At 32.1% G+C, this 21733-nt stretch overlaps 1 protein-coding gene across 2 annotated transcripts; it reads right to left on the bottom strand.

Moving 5' to 3' along the window:
- Positions 1-1915: 1915 nt before the first annotated feature.
- Positions 1916-19635, bottom strand: LOC142334125 (uncharacterized). Of its 2 annotated transcripts, XM_075381853.1 has the most exons (6): positions 19515-19630; positions 15661-15900; positions 11872-12002; positions 8590-8892; positions 4989-5661; positions 1920-3053 (listed from the first exon to the last, which is right to left on the bottom strand). In XM_075381853.1, the coding sequence occupies exons 2-6, from the start codon at positions 15889-15891 to the stop codon at positions 2655-2657; spliced, it is 1737 nt and encodes a 578-aa protein (XP_075237968.1). In that variant the 5' UTR covers positions 15892-15900; positions 19515-19630; the 3' UTR covers positions 1920-2654. The 2 variants fall into 2 exon arrangements, with proteins under 2 accessions (XP_075237969.1, XP_075237968.1); XM_075381854.1 differs by lacking the exon at positions 15661-15900 and having other exon boundaries at positions 1916-3053; positions 19515-19635.
- Positions 19636-21733: the final 2098 nt, after the last annotated feature.

Below are 21733 nucleotides of genomic sequence, written 5' to 3'. Positions count from 1 at the left end.
ACAAAATACTTGGGGGTACTTCTGGACAAACGTTTAAGGTTCAGCAAGCATGTTGATATGATTTGTGGGAGAGTTACTCCTGCTGTAAAGGGATTAAGAGGATTATTTCAAAACCACAGCACACCTAAAATGGTTATTCGAAGATTGATAACCGCGGCTATCACTTCGACGGTACTGTATGCGGCTCCCATATGGGGGGCGGCAATGAACATACAGCGAAATAAAAAGAAGTTGAGAAGTGTCCATAGACTGGCATTGCTGCGTGTAGCTGCTAGTTACTGTACGGTATCGTATTACGCGCTGTGCGTACTGACCGGGGTCCTACTCATAGACCTTCAGATAAAAGCCAGAACCGTCAGACACAGCGGTATGTCGAAAGAAGAGATGGAAGGGATTATAGAACAAGAATGGCAAGAAGAGCGGACAGGGTCCACAGTGGGATAATGGACCAGACACCTAATCCCTAATATTAAAACCTGGAATAACAATAGACTCGGAGATGTCAATTTTTACATGACACAATTACTGACGGGGCACGGCTCTTTCGGTCAGTATCTGTATAGGATCGGGAAGAGAGCCACCCCGCAGTGCATCTATTGTCCAGAGAACGACGATGCCGAAAATACGTTGTTCATATGTCCAAGATGGGCCGTTAACAGAGGTCAAATAGTAATTAATGGTCTTACACCAGAAAATCTCATAAACTGGTTGGGGTACAACAATGAGAACTGGGAATGGTTCCGCAGGTTCGCCGGGGAGGTCCTGCGGGCCGAAGAGGATGAAGACAGAAGAATGGGAGTATAAACAGTAGGGTAGGGCGGACAGTCACTCCATGGAGGGCCTGTACGCCTTGGTGTGCGGGTACCTGAGAAGGGGGTGAACTCCAGGAGAGTTTGAGTTTGGGTTAAAATAAAAGACCAAGTCCCGGTCGGCGGGGTCGTCCCTGCGGTAGCCTAGGCTCTTTGTGAGGTCGGCGCTGTCGATTAGAGGCCAAAGGCGTAAAGACCGAGTCCCGGTTCCCTGCTGAGGCGCTGGGGGACGGCATAGCCGGACCTTGGCTCTAAAGCGGGGGATTAGAGGCAGGCAATGTAAAACAAAAGATCCGAGACCGGGGAGGCCAACCTGCCGTGCCGGACGTATAGCCGGCGGGTGGGGGACGCCTCCTTTGAGAGTAAAAGGACACTCTCCCCGACTGAGTATACTTAATTGGATTTCCGGTCGGGGAGAGTAGGGGAAAAAAAAAAAAAAAAAAAAAAGGTGAAAATTTTATGAAGATTGTTTGAGTCGTTCTTGAATTAAGCTCAATTTAAAGTTGACTACAGACAACAATTAACCACAATTTCAGTTTATGTTGACTGTGTAGTGGTATATTTTTCATAAGCGCTTGTGCACTGAATTAGTGGTGAGTGTGTTGAAACATGATGCTTGTATTTAGCGTATACTAGTTAAGTGAAAGGATGCAGTGTGATATACTCTGAAAATCCTTGCGTTTCCCGGGACTTCAAGACGAAAGATCAAGAAGCTACCACTTGGCCACTATATGCTCGGCATTTAGGATTATTTTACTTTCCCGTGTAGCGCTATACCAGATCTATAGCTCTTGAAGGGAAACTATTTTAGTCGGGCTAATTTGGGGATAAACGATATTTACCGGATATTGACGTTTTGACACCTAAGAATCTCAAAAAACTCGAAGTAAATTTTCCGGATATTGGTATGCACGTGTGTGTGTTCCGTGTTTCATACCTTATATTTCCAGAAATACTGCAAATATTTTGACCCAAATTTGTCACATTACATCTGTATATGGGGCATTGATGCCGTTAAAAATTCAACTTAAAGGGTCAAGGTGGTGAGGCTGCAGAAAAAAGTTACTGTCTCGAGATTTCGTCCAATTAAGTTTTTAATTTTCTTCGACACATTTGGTAACAATTAAAAAATTATAATTTTTTAAAAATCATTCAAAATCGTACTAAAATTATAAATATTTCAAATTATATTGTGTGTTTAAGGATCAAAAAACATCGTGTGATGAGAATGTCTACGAATGTGTTGTCATGGATTTATTTATTTATCACGTTTAAACATTAAAATAAAATTAATTTATATAAATGTATTTTCATAACACCTGAAATCTTTTCATTAAAATTAATGAATATTTATTTTCGAGTCACTAATTATAATTGCTATTTATTTAAAGATCGATGTTCATTTAATAAAAATATATTTAAATTATTTAATAAATCATTATACGTAGCGTTTCGTCCTTTAAACCGAAGATCCCGGGTTCGAATCCTGGTCATTCGTGATTTATTTAACACGTTATAAAATACATTTATCATCTATTAATTATAAGTGACCGGGTTACTACTATATAAATAAATAAGTATAAAGATATTGTTGTATTGGGGGTAAACGATTATACAAAATAGGTATCACGGATCTTCTCTCTTTAAACTTAAATTTTGTAAATATTTTTTCCTAAAATGTTACTGAAGCATTGATATATGCTTGCTTATAAAATTATTTTTAACACTTTCAATTTGGATTGTGTTTTTTTTTCTTAATATAAATTAAAATGGATGAAGAAAGACATTTTACTGTTGTAATTATTTTTATTTCAGTACATTTTCGTAGATCCAAAAATAGTAAAATCAACTTTGCGCACCGAAAAATCTATTTAATAATTTTTGAAACATATCAGCCGGATTTTTTATAGTTAAAGCTTCTGAATTCATGAACGTTAAAATCCAGTTGATTTTATAAACATCTTCAGTTGTGCATAACATATTATACATCTGCTCATGCTCATCTTTGCTTAACTTTCCATCAATTGCTTCATTGTAAGATATTACCGCTTTCAAAATCTCTAAATGACAATTATTTGGTTGATCTAAATTGAAATAATATGTTAGTGACTGTACAATGATCGGCCCTTGCTTCCATTTTAATATCTCAACAAATTTATAATTATTTTTTAATTTTAGTTTCTCTATTTTACTCCATATATCATTAATTTGAAGTTTAGATATGTAAACCAATATTTCAGTTACCTGTAAAAATTATTAAAAAAGTTTTATTAATATGATTGATATTACAACTCAGTTAATCGATTTTTAATTTACTAGCCGCTCTTAAAAGATGCCCAAGTATTTCTATATTGTGTGCATGATCATTTTGCTTTTAACACCAGCCTAAGCCATGTGACGAGAAATTCCTACAATTAATAAATTCTAGAAGATAAAATGACCTGAAAATTTAATCACATCGTAATAAAATAAATAAATAAAATAAAATATAAATGAATTAAATTTCAACTAAGTAAGGAAAAACAAGAGCAAAAAGGGTTTCTTGAAAATAGAACTAACGTTGATTATTTTTCAATTTCGCCAAATGTATAAGTGATGAAATACTATTTATTAATTAATGGTATTTATCAATACCATTTTATTGAAAAAATGATATCAAATACTGACACGCAAGCCTCAGTGGCGCGAGTGATAGCGTCTCGGCCTTTTATCCGGTGGTCCCGTGTACGAATCACGATAAGGCATGGCATTTCCACACGCTACGAAAATTTCCGTCCACATCAACCTCTGAAGTAATACCTATTGAAGTAATTACACTGAAGTAATAAAGAAAAAAGATATGTTTGTACTAAACACGATTCGTCTAGTGGTGAAGTCGTCATCGCAAATAAGCTGATTTCGAAGTAGAGAGTTCTATGATTTAAATCCTAGCTATCTAAGTAAGTTTACATTTATAAGGATTTGTATACTTGATCGTGGATAACAGTGTTCGTTGGTGGATGGGTTTCAATTAACATCTCATTTATGGTCGACCTGAAACTGTAAAAGACTACACTTCATTTACATTCATACATATCATCCTGTGAATTAATACCTTACGCTGATTCCGGAATCTAAACAGAAAACTATAGAAGTTATGTTGGTAACCTATCTAACCATTCCGTTTACTGAACTCCGTACGATATCAAAATTTTTTTACTTTTTGATATCTCTTGATAGGCTCTTGTTAGCCTCCGAAACCACCGTAAGGTAAATTCAAAGGACGAATAAGGATATTACGTATGAATGTACATAATGTGTAGTCTTGTACAGTCTCAGTTCGACTATTCCTGAGAAGTATTGTTAATTGAAAGCCAACCAAAAAATGAACACCGTTATCCACGATTTAATATTCAAAACAGTGAATACTAGATCGTGGATACCGGTGTTCTTTGGTGGTTGGGTTTCAATTAACCACACATCTCAGGAATGGTCGAACTGAGAATGTACGAGACTAACACTTCATTTACACTCATACATATCATCCTCATTCTTTTTCCTAAACAGGAAAAAGAAGAAGAAGAAGAAGAAGAATATTCAAAACAGTAACTGTTTTTTACTACTATTTTAAGCATAGAACTGTCGACTTCGAAATCAGCTGTTTTGCGGTGACGTTTACCATTTAGCCCACACCGATGCGTTAATATCAATATAATTTAACGCTGGCTTCACTCGCTATTCTCGTCTAATTGACATTGAATAATTTAAAAAAAAATCGAGTTTTTTTAAAGTTTCAAAATTTTTAATAGCAATTTTTGAGAAAAAAAAAATTAAAAACAGGTGGCGGCCACATAACCGACCAAATGATTTACGTGGAACGATAACTGAAAAGTAGAATTAAACAATTCTCATTTTAATTTCAATTTAACAATTTCTCTTTATAATTAATTATTTTAAATATTTTTTAAAATTAAAAGTCTTATTGTGTGAATTTAAAATAGTTTCCAAAAAGGAAATTCATGCAATCATATTTAACCTGTTTTTAATTTTTAATTCCTATCTTGATTACGTTCATATTCAGTCGTTAGAACTTGTAATGTTTTGTGAAATATTACTTCATGATCGAATTAATAATTATTGGTTATTTAACATAAAAAGTTTTATTTTTATTATATTTAAATATGTAAATATTTTTATTACCTTATTTAATTCCTTTTCATCTGAATTTACGTAACGGAATTTTTCGTAGTCTGCTACATTCATTTTTAATGTAGAAACTTCTTTTAAAAGTTTGTTATAATCGCAAATATTCCATAGTTTTGCTTTTATTTCCTCGGTAATATTTTTAATATTTGATTTTTTCTGCATAATTTTCTCACTTGGGTTATCAGGTTTATACATATCGTATAACTTAATAACAAAAATTATAGAACAATCTCTTAGATACATTGAAATATATTCAATATCCGAACTAATTGTATCTAATAATGCGAGTAGATCCGATACGTCACAACTGTTGTCATTTTTATAATGTTCAATTATACCATTTACTATTTGACCATCCAGAATAGTATTTAAAATAATATTTTCCAGAAAACTGGATAAATCTTGCATACACAAATCATTATTTTTACATAATTTTAAATACTGATTGTATTGAGTTATTTTTAATACTTCTGAATCATCGAAAAGGTTTAATGCTGTTACAACTTTATCACCAAATTTTAATGTATTTATTAACTCATCAATTTTAATATCACTATTTTCTGCTTCATTAAAAACTTTTCTAAATAACTCTAAATCCCATTTTTTATAATATGAATCTATACATAATGTATAGTAAAGCCGGTCGATATCCTCATTTGAATAGATTCTAAAAAAAAAAGAAATATATATATATATATATCTCCATTTACACCCAGATTGGAAAAAAGGAGAATGGCAACTGGATCATGTTTGCATGGACCGGAATTATCACAAGGAGATTTATAATGTAAAAGTCTTGAGAGGAACAGATACTGGATCGGATCATTACTTAATTAAAGTTAAAATAAAATTCACCCCGCATAAAAAGAAAAAATCCCAACCTAAAAACAAAAGAGCTTATGATCCACATAAATTAATAAACAATGCCATCTTTGAAGAAACAACAAAAAAATCAAATTAACTAATAATTTAAAAGAACTGACATCCCAACTGAAAGAAATAGCTGAAGAACTAGCCCCTATAAACCCAAGAAAAAAACACCAATGGTGGAATGAAGAATGTGACAAAGCAGTCAAAGACCGACACTGGGCTTGGATCAACCACCAAACCCAGAAAACTGAAGAATCTAACCATGAATTCACCAAACAAAGGAAAATAACTCAGAAAATTATAAGAGGAACCAAACGACAAGCCCAAAAAAACTTGATTCAGCAAATAGAAGAAAGTTCCAAGAAAACTAATTTCCGAGACTATTATAAAATTTTTGGTCAGGCTCTTCAAAGATATGAACCACCCACCCTTATGCTGAGAGGAAAAAAAGGAAATGTGGCCCACACCAATAAAGAAAATGCTGAAATTTTGTCAGAAACCTTCAATAGACTCCTCAACTGTGACGACCCCCCAGAGCTTTTTGACATTGACACTGAAACTCCAGTTAAAACTTCACCAGTAAATATCAACCCGCCAACAATTCAAGAAGTTCTCGCAGCCTTAAATGAAATAAAAAACTACAAAGCAAGCGGAGAAGACCAGCTTTTTGCAGAACTCTGGAAACACTCATCAGTTTATTCAGTCAAAACTTCCCTACATCTATGCCTCGTGAAAATATGGAACGAAGAAAAACTTCCAGAACACTGGACCACAGCCCTCATCCATCCATTACATAAAAAAGGGGATAAAACTAATCCTGAAAACTACAGAGGCATATCTCTCCTGGATTGCACATACAAAATCCTGTCGAGAATCATATACAACCGATGCAAAGACCAACTTGAACTGGAACTTGGGGAATACCAAGGGGGATTTAGGCCATGGAGAGGTTGCCCGGAGCAAATAATATCCCTAAAACTTATGATGGACTTATATAAAAGACGGAAAAAACAACTAATAATCACCTTCGTCGACTTTAAAAGGGCCTATGATTGTATACACCGACCATCCATGCTGAATATTCTGAGAAACCTGGGCCTTCACCCTAACTCGTAAACATGATAAAATTAACTTTAACCAATACCCAGTCCAGAGTGAAATTCAGAGGTGAACACTCTCAACCCTTCTACATAAAAACTGGATTGAGGCAAGGAGACGGCCTCTCACCACTCCTTTTTAACTGCGCCCTTGAATTTGTCATGAGAAAATGGTATGAAATAAATCCCAAAAATATAAAAATGGGTACTAAGAAAAACTCCATCACACTAAATTGCCTAGGATTTGCAGATGACCTCGCTCTTTTAGCAAATAATATTCAAGAAGCCAAAACACAAATCATGAGCCTTCAAAACCTAGCACAAAAGATAGGGCTTCATATCTCTTTCGAAAAAACTGAACCAAATGCCATAGCCTTTTAATATGCGTAACCGATTGAAAATTTTTCCAACCAAAACACGCATTAAACCTTCTGTTTTAGAATCTAAATTTCAACCGTCTACAATTGCATTGTTTGTCGGTTATCGATTATTTTGAGAATATACGGAACAAATCATGGAGATATTTCCTTTCGATTGAGTTTATAATTAGGAGATGATTGGTTATCTAAATATAGGTCATTATTTTTAGATACCTTTAGCTGGAACATTTTTTACCTAATTTCGGTGTATTTTTTAAATAGTTAGGGATTGTCCAGTAAATTCCCTTCGTTAATAATAAATAAATTTTGTATCGTTCTTGTATGCTGCATGTGACAAAAACTTTATTATGCAACACTGTTTCATTCTACAAATTATTTTTATCAGTGTTTTTTCGTTGATATTTTTTTAAAGCATACAACCGTTGAATTTGAAAATACAGCATTATGCAAGTAGAAATTTCTTTGTGACAAGCTAAAAATTGAACATTTTTTAAAATTAATTTCGTAAAATATACATGAAAATGTCCTCTGGTATTGAATTACAAATTAATATTAGGAAATTACTCGGAAAATCTTACCAAAGATCTCTTTTATTTGTGCAAAAATTTGTTTTATATTCCAATAAAACGTATTTTCAGAAAATCAAAACTTGTTCTTAAAACTAACTTAATTAATTACGTAATCTATCAGATTACAGTTATTATAGTTTATGTTATAGATAATTTCTTTTATTTCCCTATTATCTTTGCAGCCTTTTTTTTTTTTAAATTTGAACAATTCGTTTCACGTACTCATAGATATCTTGTTCTAACCATTTTAGCAATACTGATAATAATAATATTTCTGTTACATTTACGCTTAAACATTATGATATTCATAAACGACCAAATTTTAAGTTTTGTAATTTTTACATTTTTAGGAAATAATTCGTGATTTGTTGGAGTCATGATAGTTTTTTTTTTTTTTCAATCATTGCGTTACTAAATATATTAGATTTATTTTGATAATTCCTGCTCATAATTTTGTAAATTGTTTGGTTTTTATACATAGAGATTTTGAGGCACCTCGGAGAAAAGTTTTTTTTTTAGTTACGGCCAGGGAAAGAATTCGATATCGCTCGATTTGGTGGGGCAAATTTTAGGATTTACATAGCCCTGTCTAGTTGCCAAAAATACGACCGAACTCTACTAAATTTTTTTTTAAAACTTTACTCTTTATAAAACAAAATAAAAATTTATAATAACTTACCCTTCTCGTTTATTTATTAAATCTATAACTGTTGCTACAAAAGGATATGTGCATCCAAATTGTTCTACTTCTGTAGTAGGTTCATTTCTTCCTTGTTCATTATTACTCATAGGTACTTGTTTTTTATTAACCGTTTCATGCAACCACTCCATATAATCGGCTAATTTTTCTAAATGGTCTTTAGATGATATAATTAAATGCATTATTTTATATGTATCGAATATTTTAGCAAATCTATCATCAAAAAATAATTTCCATTTTTGCCAAGGCATTGCTTCCAGTACATTTTTTAGAATACTGATTCTGTTTACAAGAAAAAAAATCATATCATTGCTAAAAGTGTTTCTTATAATTTTGGATTAAAGGAATGATTTGAAAGTCTTACAATTTATTTCTAAATATAAAATAACATAATAAATAAAAGGTATCTTAATAATAACTGGTATTTTAAATTAAATGCCATCTTGATGTGCAAAATTTTAATTCGTTTTTCCAACAAAAATGAGAAATTTGTTGCTCTTTTTATATTTTGTAGTTTTTTTGTTGAAAATTTAAAACTAGCTGATCATTTTAATTATGCTCTGTATATATATATATATATATATATATATATATACAATTGATTCCAAATTGCGCGACAATCTCTTATAAGATGATTCTATAGGTAAAAATAGAGAAAAAAAGATATATAAATATAGGTCAGAAAAGGTCTCCTTAGGTATTTATGGCTCAAGAAACATTTATCCCTGTTTTCTGCTATCTATATGAAGTTAAACCTTACTTAAATTCTTGTGGTAAAGATCGAGGAGTATATACTGAATGATTCAAAGAAACGGGAAATTTAAAAAAAAAATTTTTTGTCTTCAGTCATTTGACTAGTTTGATGCAGCTCTCCAAGATTCTTTATCTAGTGCTAGTCGTCTTAAAAATAAAATAACTTTAATGAAAAATTTTTTTTAGTAAATGAATTTTATTTCATATAATTGTACAAATGTTGCAATTCTAGGATACATACATTTTAGTTTATTTTTTAAAGATGACATCTTGCTGGTGACCTCCTCTTCTACGTAAACACTCACGAAGTCTCTTAGCTAAATTGTTCATGGTTTGACGTAACATCTCAACTGGAATTTCCGCAATTGCTTCTCGGATCTTTGCCTTCAGCTTCTTCCGTTGTAGCAGATCTACTGTAGAACACTTTGCTGTTAAGGTGACCCCACAAAAAGTAATCGCAAGCGAGAGATCATGCGATCTGGGAGGCCATCTAATGTCACCGTTTCGTGAAATGACACGTTGTACAAACAATCGGCGTACACCTGCCACCGATATTCGTGCAGTATGTGACGATACTCCGTCTTGTTAAAACCAGGCTGTGTTAAGAATCGGTGGAAATCTCTTTTGTTGTTCCACAACAAGGTTTCAAGCACGGCTACGTAACGAGCTGACGTCACTGTAATCGCAAGACCGTTGTCATCTTCAAAAAAATAAGGGACTATAACACCGTAAGACGACATATTACACCACACGGTAACTTTCTGGCTGTGCAACGGACGCTGGTGTAGCTGCGTAGGATTTTCTTGTACCCAGTATCTGAAATTTTTCTTGTTAACAAATCCACTGAGGTGGAAATGCGCTTCGTCTGACATCAACAGTTCGTGAACAAACCCTTCGTTATCATTTATGTTCTGAGGCATTACATTACAGAATTGTGCTCGCACAACTGCATCGTTCGGTTTCAGTTCCTGGACGATCTGCAACTTGTATGGATGGTATTGCAAGTCCTTCACTAACATTCTTCGGACACTTGAACTATGCTATTGTAAAGATGGTGAGAGACGACGGATTGACCGATGTGGACTTCGTGTGAGAGCATCTTGTAAAGCTTGAATATTCTATGGTGTACGGACGGTTTGCTCACGGCCTGGAGGTTTCTTTTTCATTACCGAACCAGTTTCCTCAAAATTAGATATCTGTTTTTTAATTGCAAGTGCTGATGGAACACGGTCGTGCCGTCCCAGTTTAAAATGACGGCGAAATTCTCTACGCGCTCCCTCCAAACTGTCATTGTTTTTGTAAAACGCTTTGATAGCAAATGCACGTTGCGTACCACTCCAAGAATACATGACAACTAAAGGGCAGGTTAGGTTATAGAGGCTGGCGCCACTTATCAAGTGGTACCAATCGCCCACGGCTACCAATGCAACTTTCAAAATTTACCGTTTCTTTGAATCAATCTGTATAATACATCCCAACGATTATTGATCCATAGAGTTGAAAAGAAGTTGCCTGGCCATTCTCTCTTACTTCGACTTTAAGAAAAATCGGGTAATACACGAAAACTTTTGCCGGAAAATACACTTTTTAAGATGTGGAATAGAAAAACTTTGTTAATTTAACAGTAAACAATTTTTATTTAACTTGGAACATAATTTAATTTTGAAAAAATGTATTTAATAATTTCTATTAAAATTAAACAGAAGTTTGAGACGTTCAACTTCAGTTAGGAACAAAACGAAAAAACAGCTTGATTGTAAATGTGACGATTTTAAACATAAAAAATCTAAAGTTTATAAAAATTAATTAAAAAGACATTCTTCTAAAACCTTTTAAATATTTATATATTTTCATAGGTTGGCAAAATCAGTTGGTCAACAAGTCAGTTTAGTGTCTAACATATGAACATTCATTTCCGCGGTGTTTGTCATATTACTGTTCGGTCAGTATGAAACCAAATATTTTTTTCCATTTCGAGTTAACGGATATGTTGATAATTTATGGTAAAGTTATAAAAATTGATTGGCTACTGTGCATGAACACTAAGAAAATTATCCAGATCTTAGAGTACCGGATTTTAAAACTGTTGATGCTTTGAAGAAGAGGGTTCGAGAAACTGATGTGCTTAAATCAGAATGATTCATGCTGGTCGTGTACATTTTATGAGAAATTTCGATGAAACAATATTGACTACGTTACAATTATTTTCAAGTAATGCGGTAAACGGTTCCGGATCGAGTCCTGGTAGAATATCGGGTGGTTTAACTCAGTAGCCTGCTGATGTTGGTTGGTTGAGATCACCAGTGGGTGCCCGTCACTCTGTGCGTAAATGCAGTTCCACCTCCTCACCCGTAAAATGAGTTAATTTTATATTTTAAAATAATAATTATTTACATCATACAAATGATCATATATTAACTGAAATAAAAGATCATCGATGTCCAAATCACATATTATTTAGTAGAAAAAAAGTCGTGTGATATTTATTACAATGAAGAGTTTATTTACCTATCAGTTTTACCACCCAACTGTTGAAGAAATAAACCGTATTCCGTAAGTCCCCATTTATATTTAATGAAAATATTCAATATATCTGTTGCTTCCATCATAGTTGTTCTCCATGTTATGCTACCTGATATCTGAAAATAATAAAAATAAATATATATTTAAGCTTAACTTAATATATAATAATAATTTATTACTTTAGCAATTAAAAAAAAAAAATTGTATATTGATTTATTCTTGAAGAATATGGAACGGTTTTTTTTACATTTTTTATTTGTGAAAATTAACAAGAAAATATTTATAAATATATATTTGAAAACGCTTCGACACCGAGTGCTATCTGGCGGAATGTTTGTCCTGATTTTTGAACCTTCTGTAAAATTAAGCCACACTGTAATTCTTTGAAATTCCTTCAGGATTGTTTAAGGTGAATATTTAAAAAGTTGATTGAAATTATAAATCCATATAACTCATCTTTACTCGAAACATAAACGATTGTGTTGAACACAAGGTAACGAACCTTTAGACTACATAATAATCTGTAATAGAACTTGGGTTATTTGAGCCGGAGTCAAATGTAAGAAATGGAAACATCCGTGAAAATATTTAAAAGCATCTTGTTAGTCTGTAATACAAAGGTGTCCCACAAAAAACACTGAAACTTTTATGATATTTTCTTTTTTTTTTTTTTGTCTTCAGTCACTTGACTGGTTTGATGCAGCTCTCCAAGATTCCCTATCTAGTGCTAGTCGCTTCATTTCAATATACCCTCTACATCCTACATCCCCAACAATTTGTTTTACATACTCCAAACGTGGCCTGCCTACACAATTTTTCCCTTCTACCTGTCCTTCCAATATTAAGGCGACTATTCCAGGATGCCTTAGTATGTGGCCTATAAGTCTGTCTCTTCTTTTAACTATATTTTTCCAAATGCTTCTTTCTTCATCTATTTGCCGCAGTACCTCTTCATTTGTCACTTTATCCACCCATCTGATTTTTAACATTCTCCTATAGCACCGCATTTCAAAAGCTTCTAATCTTTTCTTCTCAGATATTCCGATTGTCCAAGTTTCACTTCCATATAAAGCGACACTCCAAACATACACTTTCAAAAATCTTTTCCTGACATTTAAATTAATTTTTGGTGTAAACAAATTATATTTCTTACTGAAGGCTCGTTTAGCTTGTGCTATTCGGCATTTTATATCGCTCCTGCTTCGTCCATCTTTAGTAATTTTACTTCCCAAATAACAAAATTCTTCTACCTCCATAATCTTTTCTCCTCCTATTTTCACATTCAGCGGTCCATCTTTGTTATTTCTACTACATTTCATTACTTTTGTTTTGTTCTTGTTTATTTTCATGCGATAGTTCTTGCGTAGGACTTCATCTATGCCGTTCATTGTTTCTTCTAAATCCTTTTTACTCTCGGCTAGAATTACTATATCATCAGCAAATCGTAGCATCTTTATCTTTTCACCTTGTACTGTTACTCCGAATCTAAATTGTTCTTTCACATCATTAACTGCTAGTTCCATGTAAAGATTAAAAAGTAACGGAGATAGGGAACATCCTTGTCGGACTCCCTTTCTTATTAGGGCTTCTTTCTTATGTTCTTCAATTGTTATTGTTGCTGTTTGGTTCCTGTACATGTTAGCAATTGTTCTTCTATCTCTGTATTTGAACCCTAATTTTTTTAAAATGCTGAACATTATATTCCAATCTACGTTATCGAAAGCCTTTTCTAGGTCTATAAACGCCAAGTATGTTGGTTTGTTTTTCTTTAATCTTCCTTCTACTATTAATCTGAGGCCTAAAATTGCTTCCCTTGTCCCTTGTCCCTTTGGTTTTTCTGAAACCAAATTGGTCTTCTCCTAACACTTCTTCCACTCTCCTCTCAATTCTTCTGTATAAAATTCTAGTTAAGATTTTTGATGCATGAGTAGTTAAACTAATTGTTCTATATTCTTCACATTTATCTGCCCCTGCTTTTTTTTGGTATCATAACTATAACACTTTTTTTGAAGTCTGATGGAAATTCCCCTTTTTCATAAATATTACACACCAGTTTGTATAATCTATCAATCTTATATTATACTCGTGAAATAGATATTTTCTACTCGTGAAAATAATGAAAATTTCATATTAACATCCGAAACCAAACACATAATAGAAAAAAAAATTATTGGAAAAGGGTAATATTTGATAGGCTAGAAAAAATCTCTAACTAATTATGAGGAGGAAACGTTCAAATTTTCTCTCAAAAACATTAATTTATATTCAAGATAACGGCCGAACAGATACTGTTCAAAAGGCACAGGACACGGTTCAAAAATAAGATCGCGAGATTTTATATCACCTTTGAATCATAGATGCTTGTTCGAGAGAGGCGGGTCTTATGAAGAGAATGAAAGACTTAAAAGACACCTCTTCTCTGTACCAGAAAAAATCATGTTCGAAGATTATTAATGTGTATTTTGACGTCGATATATATCTTTCTTGCTTGTTCTGTGTAGTCTCCGGGAACCACCGTAAGGTTTTCTTTAATAGGGTGAATTTGGATTTTATGAATGAATCTAAATGAAGTGTAATTTTCTACAATCTCAGGGTTACCGTCCCTAACCGACCGAGTTGGTCTAGTGGTGAAGTTATCGCAAATCAGGTGATTTCAAATTCAAGGATTCTAAATTTCAATTTCTGGTAAAGGCAGTTTTACTTTTATACGAATATGAATAGTATATCGTGGATATCTGTATTCCTTGTTCGTTGTGTTTTAATTAATCATACACCTCAGGAATGGTCAACCTCGGACTTACATGACTACACTTTATTTACATTCATCCGTACCACGGTCATTCATTCTCTGAAGTAATATCTTGCAGTGGATCTGGAGGCTAAAAAAGAAAGAAAAAAAAATGGAGTATTTCTGATATCTGTGGTTAATTGAAAACCAACCAGCAAAGAAAACCGGTATTCATGAACTATTATTTAAATCCCCATAAAAGTAACTGCCTTTACTAGTATTTTAACCTTAGAACTCACGACTTCGAAACCAGGTGTTTTGTCATGATGATTTCACCATTAAACCAACCTGCTAAAAGCTACCTGCCATTGTAAATTGAAGTCAAATTGTATCTTCTGTATACATATGGAGATTTAGCTCTTTTGAGCAGGTCCGTTTCAGGATTAAATTCTTTTTGCCGTAAATTGCCTTTCTTAATAAATATGTAATGTCCAATTCTTTATTCGAAAATTATGTGATATCGGTTTTTTTTTTGGTTGCAAATGAAATTAATGTTCCTATATGAACTGTGTATTACCTCTTGCAAATTTTATGCGTTGACTGATTTTATTTTTGGTTCATTCATTTTACTTTTGTGTCTATATTTAAGTTTTGTTTATAAGTGTTTTGTATTATATATTTTCAATTTTTAAATAATTGAAAACTTTTTTCAATATTTCTCAATTTCATGAAATTAGAAAAAAAATCAACTTAAAATTTTTCAACATTTTTTCATTTAAATTAATGGTTTCTTTATTGTTATGAAAGACCGGGCTTCAACTGGTATAGAATTAGCGTGGTGTACATAAAAAGCGTAAAAAAAGATATCATTATTGATCGGGATTCCATTCCGGGACTTCCACATAGAATGTCATGACGCTACCTACTTAGCTACGTAGGCTGGCAGAAATTTCTTATTTAAATTATTAAATAAAATTTGGCAAAAAAAAAAAATGATTTGATCACATATTAATACAAATAATAATTAGTTTATTTAAAAATCATACCTTTACCATATAAGAAGGATTAAGATTCGGTTCAAGATTTGTTACCATACTAATACATCGTTTGTACAAACGTTTGTGAGTTTTTTCAAAAATACCAAACTTTTCACATGTTGTTTTATACATTCTTCTATTACTATCGCTTTGATATTTAGCATGAATATCATTGCATAAATTGATAAATATTAAAAATTCTATTAACCATAAATATTTGTACAAGTAAATTTTATTCATTTCGTTTATCTAAAAAAAAAATAAAATATAATAAAAAAATGAATAAATAATAAATTAATAAACAGGTATAAATTTTACATTTATTAATTAAACTAACATCCCCGTTTTGGCTTTACCCGTTCTTTATTGCTACTTATTTTGCCCTTCCTGGACAATTTATTTTGATGTTATGATTTTATTAGACAAGTAACCGGAGGCAGGTACAGCCAGTCGCCTACGTAAATTAACAATAGTACATACAGTTACAATAATATCTCTATAATTGTTTCGTCACCAGCTGTACAAACCCCTTAAAAAAATGAAATAAAAAAAAAACCCGAAAACAGTTTAAGACATTCTCCTAAAGAAAATTTGCAATCCCAAATTAAGTAAATGTCTCGTTTATTATATTCAGATGCGTGGATTGTAATCATTCTTTCAAACTTGTACCTTTCTTCACCCCATTCAACAGAATATCCGAAAATTTAAATCTAAAATTGTTACTGAGAAATTGAAAAAAATGTTAAATTTTAATAATATTCCATTTTAACGTTTTAATCTCGCCAAGTTAAATTGTAATTTCTAGGGAATTACGCCTGAAACCACTGTCCTGTTATGTTAAAGGGTTTAAGGATATGGCTAAAAATGGAGAAGTTGATTGAAGAAATCCTAACGTTGAGTGAAAAGTATTACAGAAAATTTCCCCCATTTTCTGTAATCATACATTTAAATATGTAATCATATTATAACACTAATTATTTTCGGGCGAAGGATTTCTTTGATCAATTGCAGTCTTTTCAATTTACAGTGGCAGAAAAAAAAATACAATCTAATCGGTTATTCTTGTTTTCCCCTTTTACCGGTTAATGTTGAATAAACTACTGTCTTGTCTTATATTAATAAGCAAAATACAGATGCTGCTGTAATCGTATATTAATAAGTAGATTACAATCATAAATTAAAAAAAAAACATTATAAGGATTGATCCAATAGCGATAGCATAAAATAGCAAAAAATATAAATTATATTTCTCCTAGAAATATTAAAAATACAAAACACCTTAAAATAATTTTTTGATATCTACCTGAAGAATATTTTTTTGTTTATTAAAATAAACAGTTCATTATATTCGATGTGATACAGACCACACAAAGCACGACGTGTCGTTTCAAGTACTCGGTCTTGCGAAGAAAGATTATTTAGACAGCTAATTACGTTATTCGGACAGCCTTTTTTTTCGAATAGATGGTTTTTTTCATTTAAAAAACAAAAAACGATTTGTGAGACTGAATAGATCACAGAACGGCCGAGGGAAAAGCATGAAGAGGAAAAAGCCTTTCGGTCTTAATCTTCCAACCAGCTTGGAAGGTTCGGTACGTGATTGTGTGAGCCGCTGCCTAGCAACAATTAGAAGACAACTCATTTGGTGCTAAATGCAGTTAATTTTTTCACGTAACCGCTACTACATAAATATATATATATATATATATATATATATATATATATATATATACACTACATATATAATCTACCCTTATTTTTGTTTTATATATATTTTTATTTTTATTAAGTAAAAGCCTCATCGTTTTCTTGTTGTATAAAAACGACAATAGTGTATGCGTGTTAACTACATAATTATACTATAATGCTAATTATTTGCGGGCGAAGGTTTTCTTTGATCCATTACAGTTTTTTCAATTTACAGCGACAGCAAAAAAGAATACAATCTAATCAGTTATTCTTGTTTCCCTCTTTTACCGGTTAATAAACTACTGTCTTGTCGTACATTAATTAGCAAAATACAATCGCTCTTGTAATCGTATAATAATAAGTAGATTACAATTATAAATTTTAAAAAAATATATTATAAGGATTGATCCAATAGCGATAGCATAAAAAAGCAAAAAAATATAAATTAATTTTATTTTTACTGTTACTAATATTAAAAATACTAAACACCCAAAACTAATTTTTTGATACCCAAATATTTTCATGCCCAAAATATTGAAGAATATTTTCATGCCCAAATCGATTGAATTTCTCCTTCAATATAGTCAGAAATTGTATAGTTTTATACAGGATCTGGGGGGATGGTATGCCTAGAGTTCTTTTCTAAGGGCGTCGGGTGCCCAGGTGCTCACCAACCATCTTAACCTGAACCAATATCTGTTTCGGTTTCGCCTGGTGGCTGATGAGTTGTGTGTCTGCGGGGAGGTCCAGTCGATTGTACATATGATGTACGACTGCCCTGCTCTTGGGGGGGGGGGGGGGGCAGAGACCGAGCCACCCTGGAACTTAGAGGTCAGGGGGAAACCTGGCCGCTCACAAGCGGCAAGGCAGTGTGGCGCGAGCCGCACTGTCGGACCGTGTGGGAGTTCCTCGATGAGGTTGCTATGTTCAACCGTCATCGCTAATTTTAAGGGATTATTAAATGTAATGTAATTGGACTCCTACAGCTCTGCTGCTGGAAACCAACCTTGGTAATAGGGCTGGCCATCAGCCAAATCAGCTCCAAGCGCTGTTAAATGGTGGACAGGTACTAGCTGGCATAAAGCGACCAAGGCGTGGCAGCCAAAATTGCTGTCTTTTTATTTTATAGACGTATAGTTTAAGTTGTTACAAGGGGTGCGCCTCCCCGATCTAGTTTTTTGTTTGACAAGTGAGCGATTGGGACACTTAAGCGGGTGCTGTATGGCACCCTGCTTGATTCGCACACGCACGTTAGGTAGCTCACTAGGAGCTTTTAGGATTTGGGTCGCTAAACCGTTCTGAGGCACAGTAGCCGTTCTTGGCACGGAACATTTGGTCTATGCTCTAGGGCGACCGAATGGGGTGGTGGTGGGAGAAATGCCAGTTAACCAAATTCCCTCTTTTACCGGTTAATGGGAATAAACTACTGTCTTGTCGTATATTATAAACCAAAATACAATTGCTGCTGTAATGGTATATTTATAAGTATATTACAAAAAAGTTTTATAAGGATTGATCCAGTAGCGATAGCATAAAATAGCAAAAAATATAAATTATTTTTATTTTTACTATTAGTAATATTAAAAATACAAAACACCCAAAACTAATTTTTTGATACCCAAATATTTTCATGCCCAAAATATTGAAGAATATTTTCATGCCCAAATCGATTGAATTTCTCCTTCAATATAGTCATAAATGTGGAAAATTCAGAATCATTGTTGAAATTTGTTTTACTTTCTTCACTAATTTCATGATGGAAGTAAAAAAAAAATTGTTTTTAGATATTCACATAAAATTTAAGCAAACAAAAAACAAGCTGATATTTTATTTTTTACAGAGAATTTAAAATCTAGATAGAATTTCATTGATTCTATTTTAACTCGTGAAACAATGAATTTCAAAAAATCCTTTCTTAGTATGCGCTTAAATCATAAAAACTGTGCCAACCATAATTTGTAAAGTGTGCTTACAAATTTTCATCAATTTTTTTCTGAGTGTTGATTATGAATCAGTCACAACACACGATATATATATATATATATATATATATTTATAAATATATATATATATAAATTTATATTAATCCTATTTATATAAATCGAGATATAGACTTATTTACGCGAATTTATGTGGCCCAACGTAACATCGTCAGAGTACAAAAATTTACTTACTTTGATTAACAGTGTAACCTGGATGCTATTATCTCCAACAGTAACTAGAATATTAAGAAATTTAATTAATTATTATGCAAAATATTACGTACAATGTTACAAAAAACACATACTGTATAACATCAGTTACACTTGAATAAAGAAATTGTAACTTCCACTAATGTTGCATCATTTTCTAATTTATTGTTTTTGCTTTTCATCTAAACTGCGTATATTATTATTACATGTGTTTTATAATAATCTTAAGCAAACAAAAAACAAGCTGTAATTTAATTTTTTCACAGAATTCAAAATCTGTATAGAAATTCATTGTTTCTATTTTAACCCTTTAAATACTGAATTTCAAAAATCCTTTTTAGTATGTGCTTCAACCGTAAAAACTTGGCCAACCATTATTTCTAAACTGTGTTTACATATGTATATATAGATATATAAATAAGTATATTATCTAAATATTATCTAAACTGCGTATACCTGGTTTATAATATTGTTTTACGTACAAATATTAATGGTATTTCGATTACATTTTTAGAATACACTAGAATTTAAATTTTTTTCAAAATTCTTTTCGAATGTATTTTTATTTTTTTGTTTAAAAAATAGCAACAGGAAATTTGTTGTATAAAAAAAGTAGACATATTTAGTAAAATTTTATTATTACAAAAATTTAATTAGAATATTTCATCAGGTAAAAATATTTAGGGGAAGTCATCAATTACAAATGAAAAGAATTATTACCGTGGCAAAGCAAAATGTTCAACATTACAAACGTACAAGGATTAACCTGGCAGAAGTACAATAAAAAATACCTTTCAGTACACTCCAAAATTCGCCGATACAAACAAGTCATTATCCCAAAGAACTGCACTACAATAAAACTATTTTTCAAATTAAAGTAAAGCTGAAATCGATCAACTTATTAAAGCAGGACACACGACCTACTCTCGTGTGTCCTAAGTCGTAAGTTCAAAAAGTGATTAAGAATTTGTTTTTTATAAATTTAATTCTGTAAATAGGTAGGTCATAACATGCAACGCCGTTACAATCAGAAATTATGTTAGGTACAAATTTAATACATTCCTTTATAACATTTAGTGACGTGACTTTCGTTTGATCGGGATCCGTATATATATATTTTGTTTCCCTTTTTGAAATTGTATCTCTTTTGAAATTCTGAATTTCAAGCATTCAAATGTAAAAAACAAAATTTAATTTAATTTTTTTTTGGGTTTGTCGGTAATAAATGTGGATTATTTTGATTTCTGGTGACTATAATCTTCATGTCATTATCTAAAAATCGGTTTCTAGATCTCCAAAAATTAGATCACTTGAAACAGGTGAAGAAATGTAAAAATTGTTGAAAAATGATTGTAAATTTTATCCAAATTGTAATATTGTAAATGAGATGTTCAGTATATTTGGTCTTTCAAATCCACTTAAGATAAATATTTAAAAATCATTTTAGGGTGTTTCTGAATATCCACGGTTTAAGGAGTGCGATGGTCAACAATGTGGCAGCTTGATCAACAGAGCCACGGTCAATATTACTGTATTTGCAATGCTGCAGGTTTCACCAGGCTCCGGTCACTTGACTAAAAAATATAACTTAAAGAAACATTTACCACGTCGGAAAAGGAAATTGATCATATAGGGTTGGCAAAGTCGTGATTGAGATGCTAGTTTTTGTGTTAATTCTATGATAAACATGAAAGACTATATTTCCTATTAAACAGTATTTTCTTTTTCATTTAGATCGAGTATAATCGCTTAAAATTAATAAATTATGAGTTATTTTTTCACAATTATTTAAAAGAAAGTAGCGGATAAGGACTCGCTTCGATTGTCCGACCGTCTATCTGGAGTACTTTGCCCTCTATATCTATATCTGTGTGAATATTTTATGTTTTACAGGAATATTTTATGAAATAAATATTATAGCATTGAGTATATTTTTTTGAACATTTTGTTGGTTTTATTCCTTAAATTAGACTTAAGGAATTATTATATATATAATTTAATAGTTTTAAATAGAAATATAATGTTTAATTACCGATGCAGTTCCTGCTATTGGCGCAAAGAGGACCACGAAGTGAGCTGGCCTGATGCGCGCCAACGACTCTTTTCAAGTTAAATAAAGATTATTTTTATTTACTATTAAATATTAACTAATTGGTTCTTTATTTTTGTGAAATTCTATATCTCTTTACTAAGAAATATGG

Source organism: Lycorma delicatula, chromosome 13 (assembly GCF_047948215.1).
Source record: "Lycorma delicatula isolate Av1 chromosome 13, ASM4794821v1, whole genome shotgun sequence".
In the NCBI taxonomy this organism is placed as follows: Eukaryota; Metazoa; Arthropoda; class Insecta; order Hemiptera; family Fulgoridae; genus Lycorma; species Lycorma delicatula.
Note: the sequence above shows the minus strand (reverse complement) of the source record. Positions and strands in the feature narration are given on the sequence as shown.

Coding starts and splice junctions, on each gene's coding strand:
- LOC142334125 (XM_075381853.1), bottom strand. CDS start 15,891: ATGAATAAAATTTACTTGTACAAATATTTATGGTTAATAGAATTTTTA. Junction 12,003..15,660: donor ATCCTTCTTATATGGTAAAG/GTATGATTTTTA, acceptor TATTATTTTCAG/ATATCAGGTAGCATAACATG. Junction 8,893..11,871: donor TTGGGTGGTAAAACTGATAG/GTAAATAAACTC, acceptor TCTTGTAAACAG/AATCAGTATTCTAAAAAATG.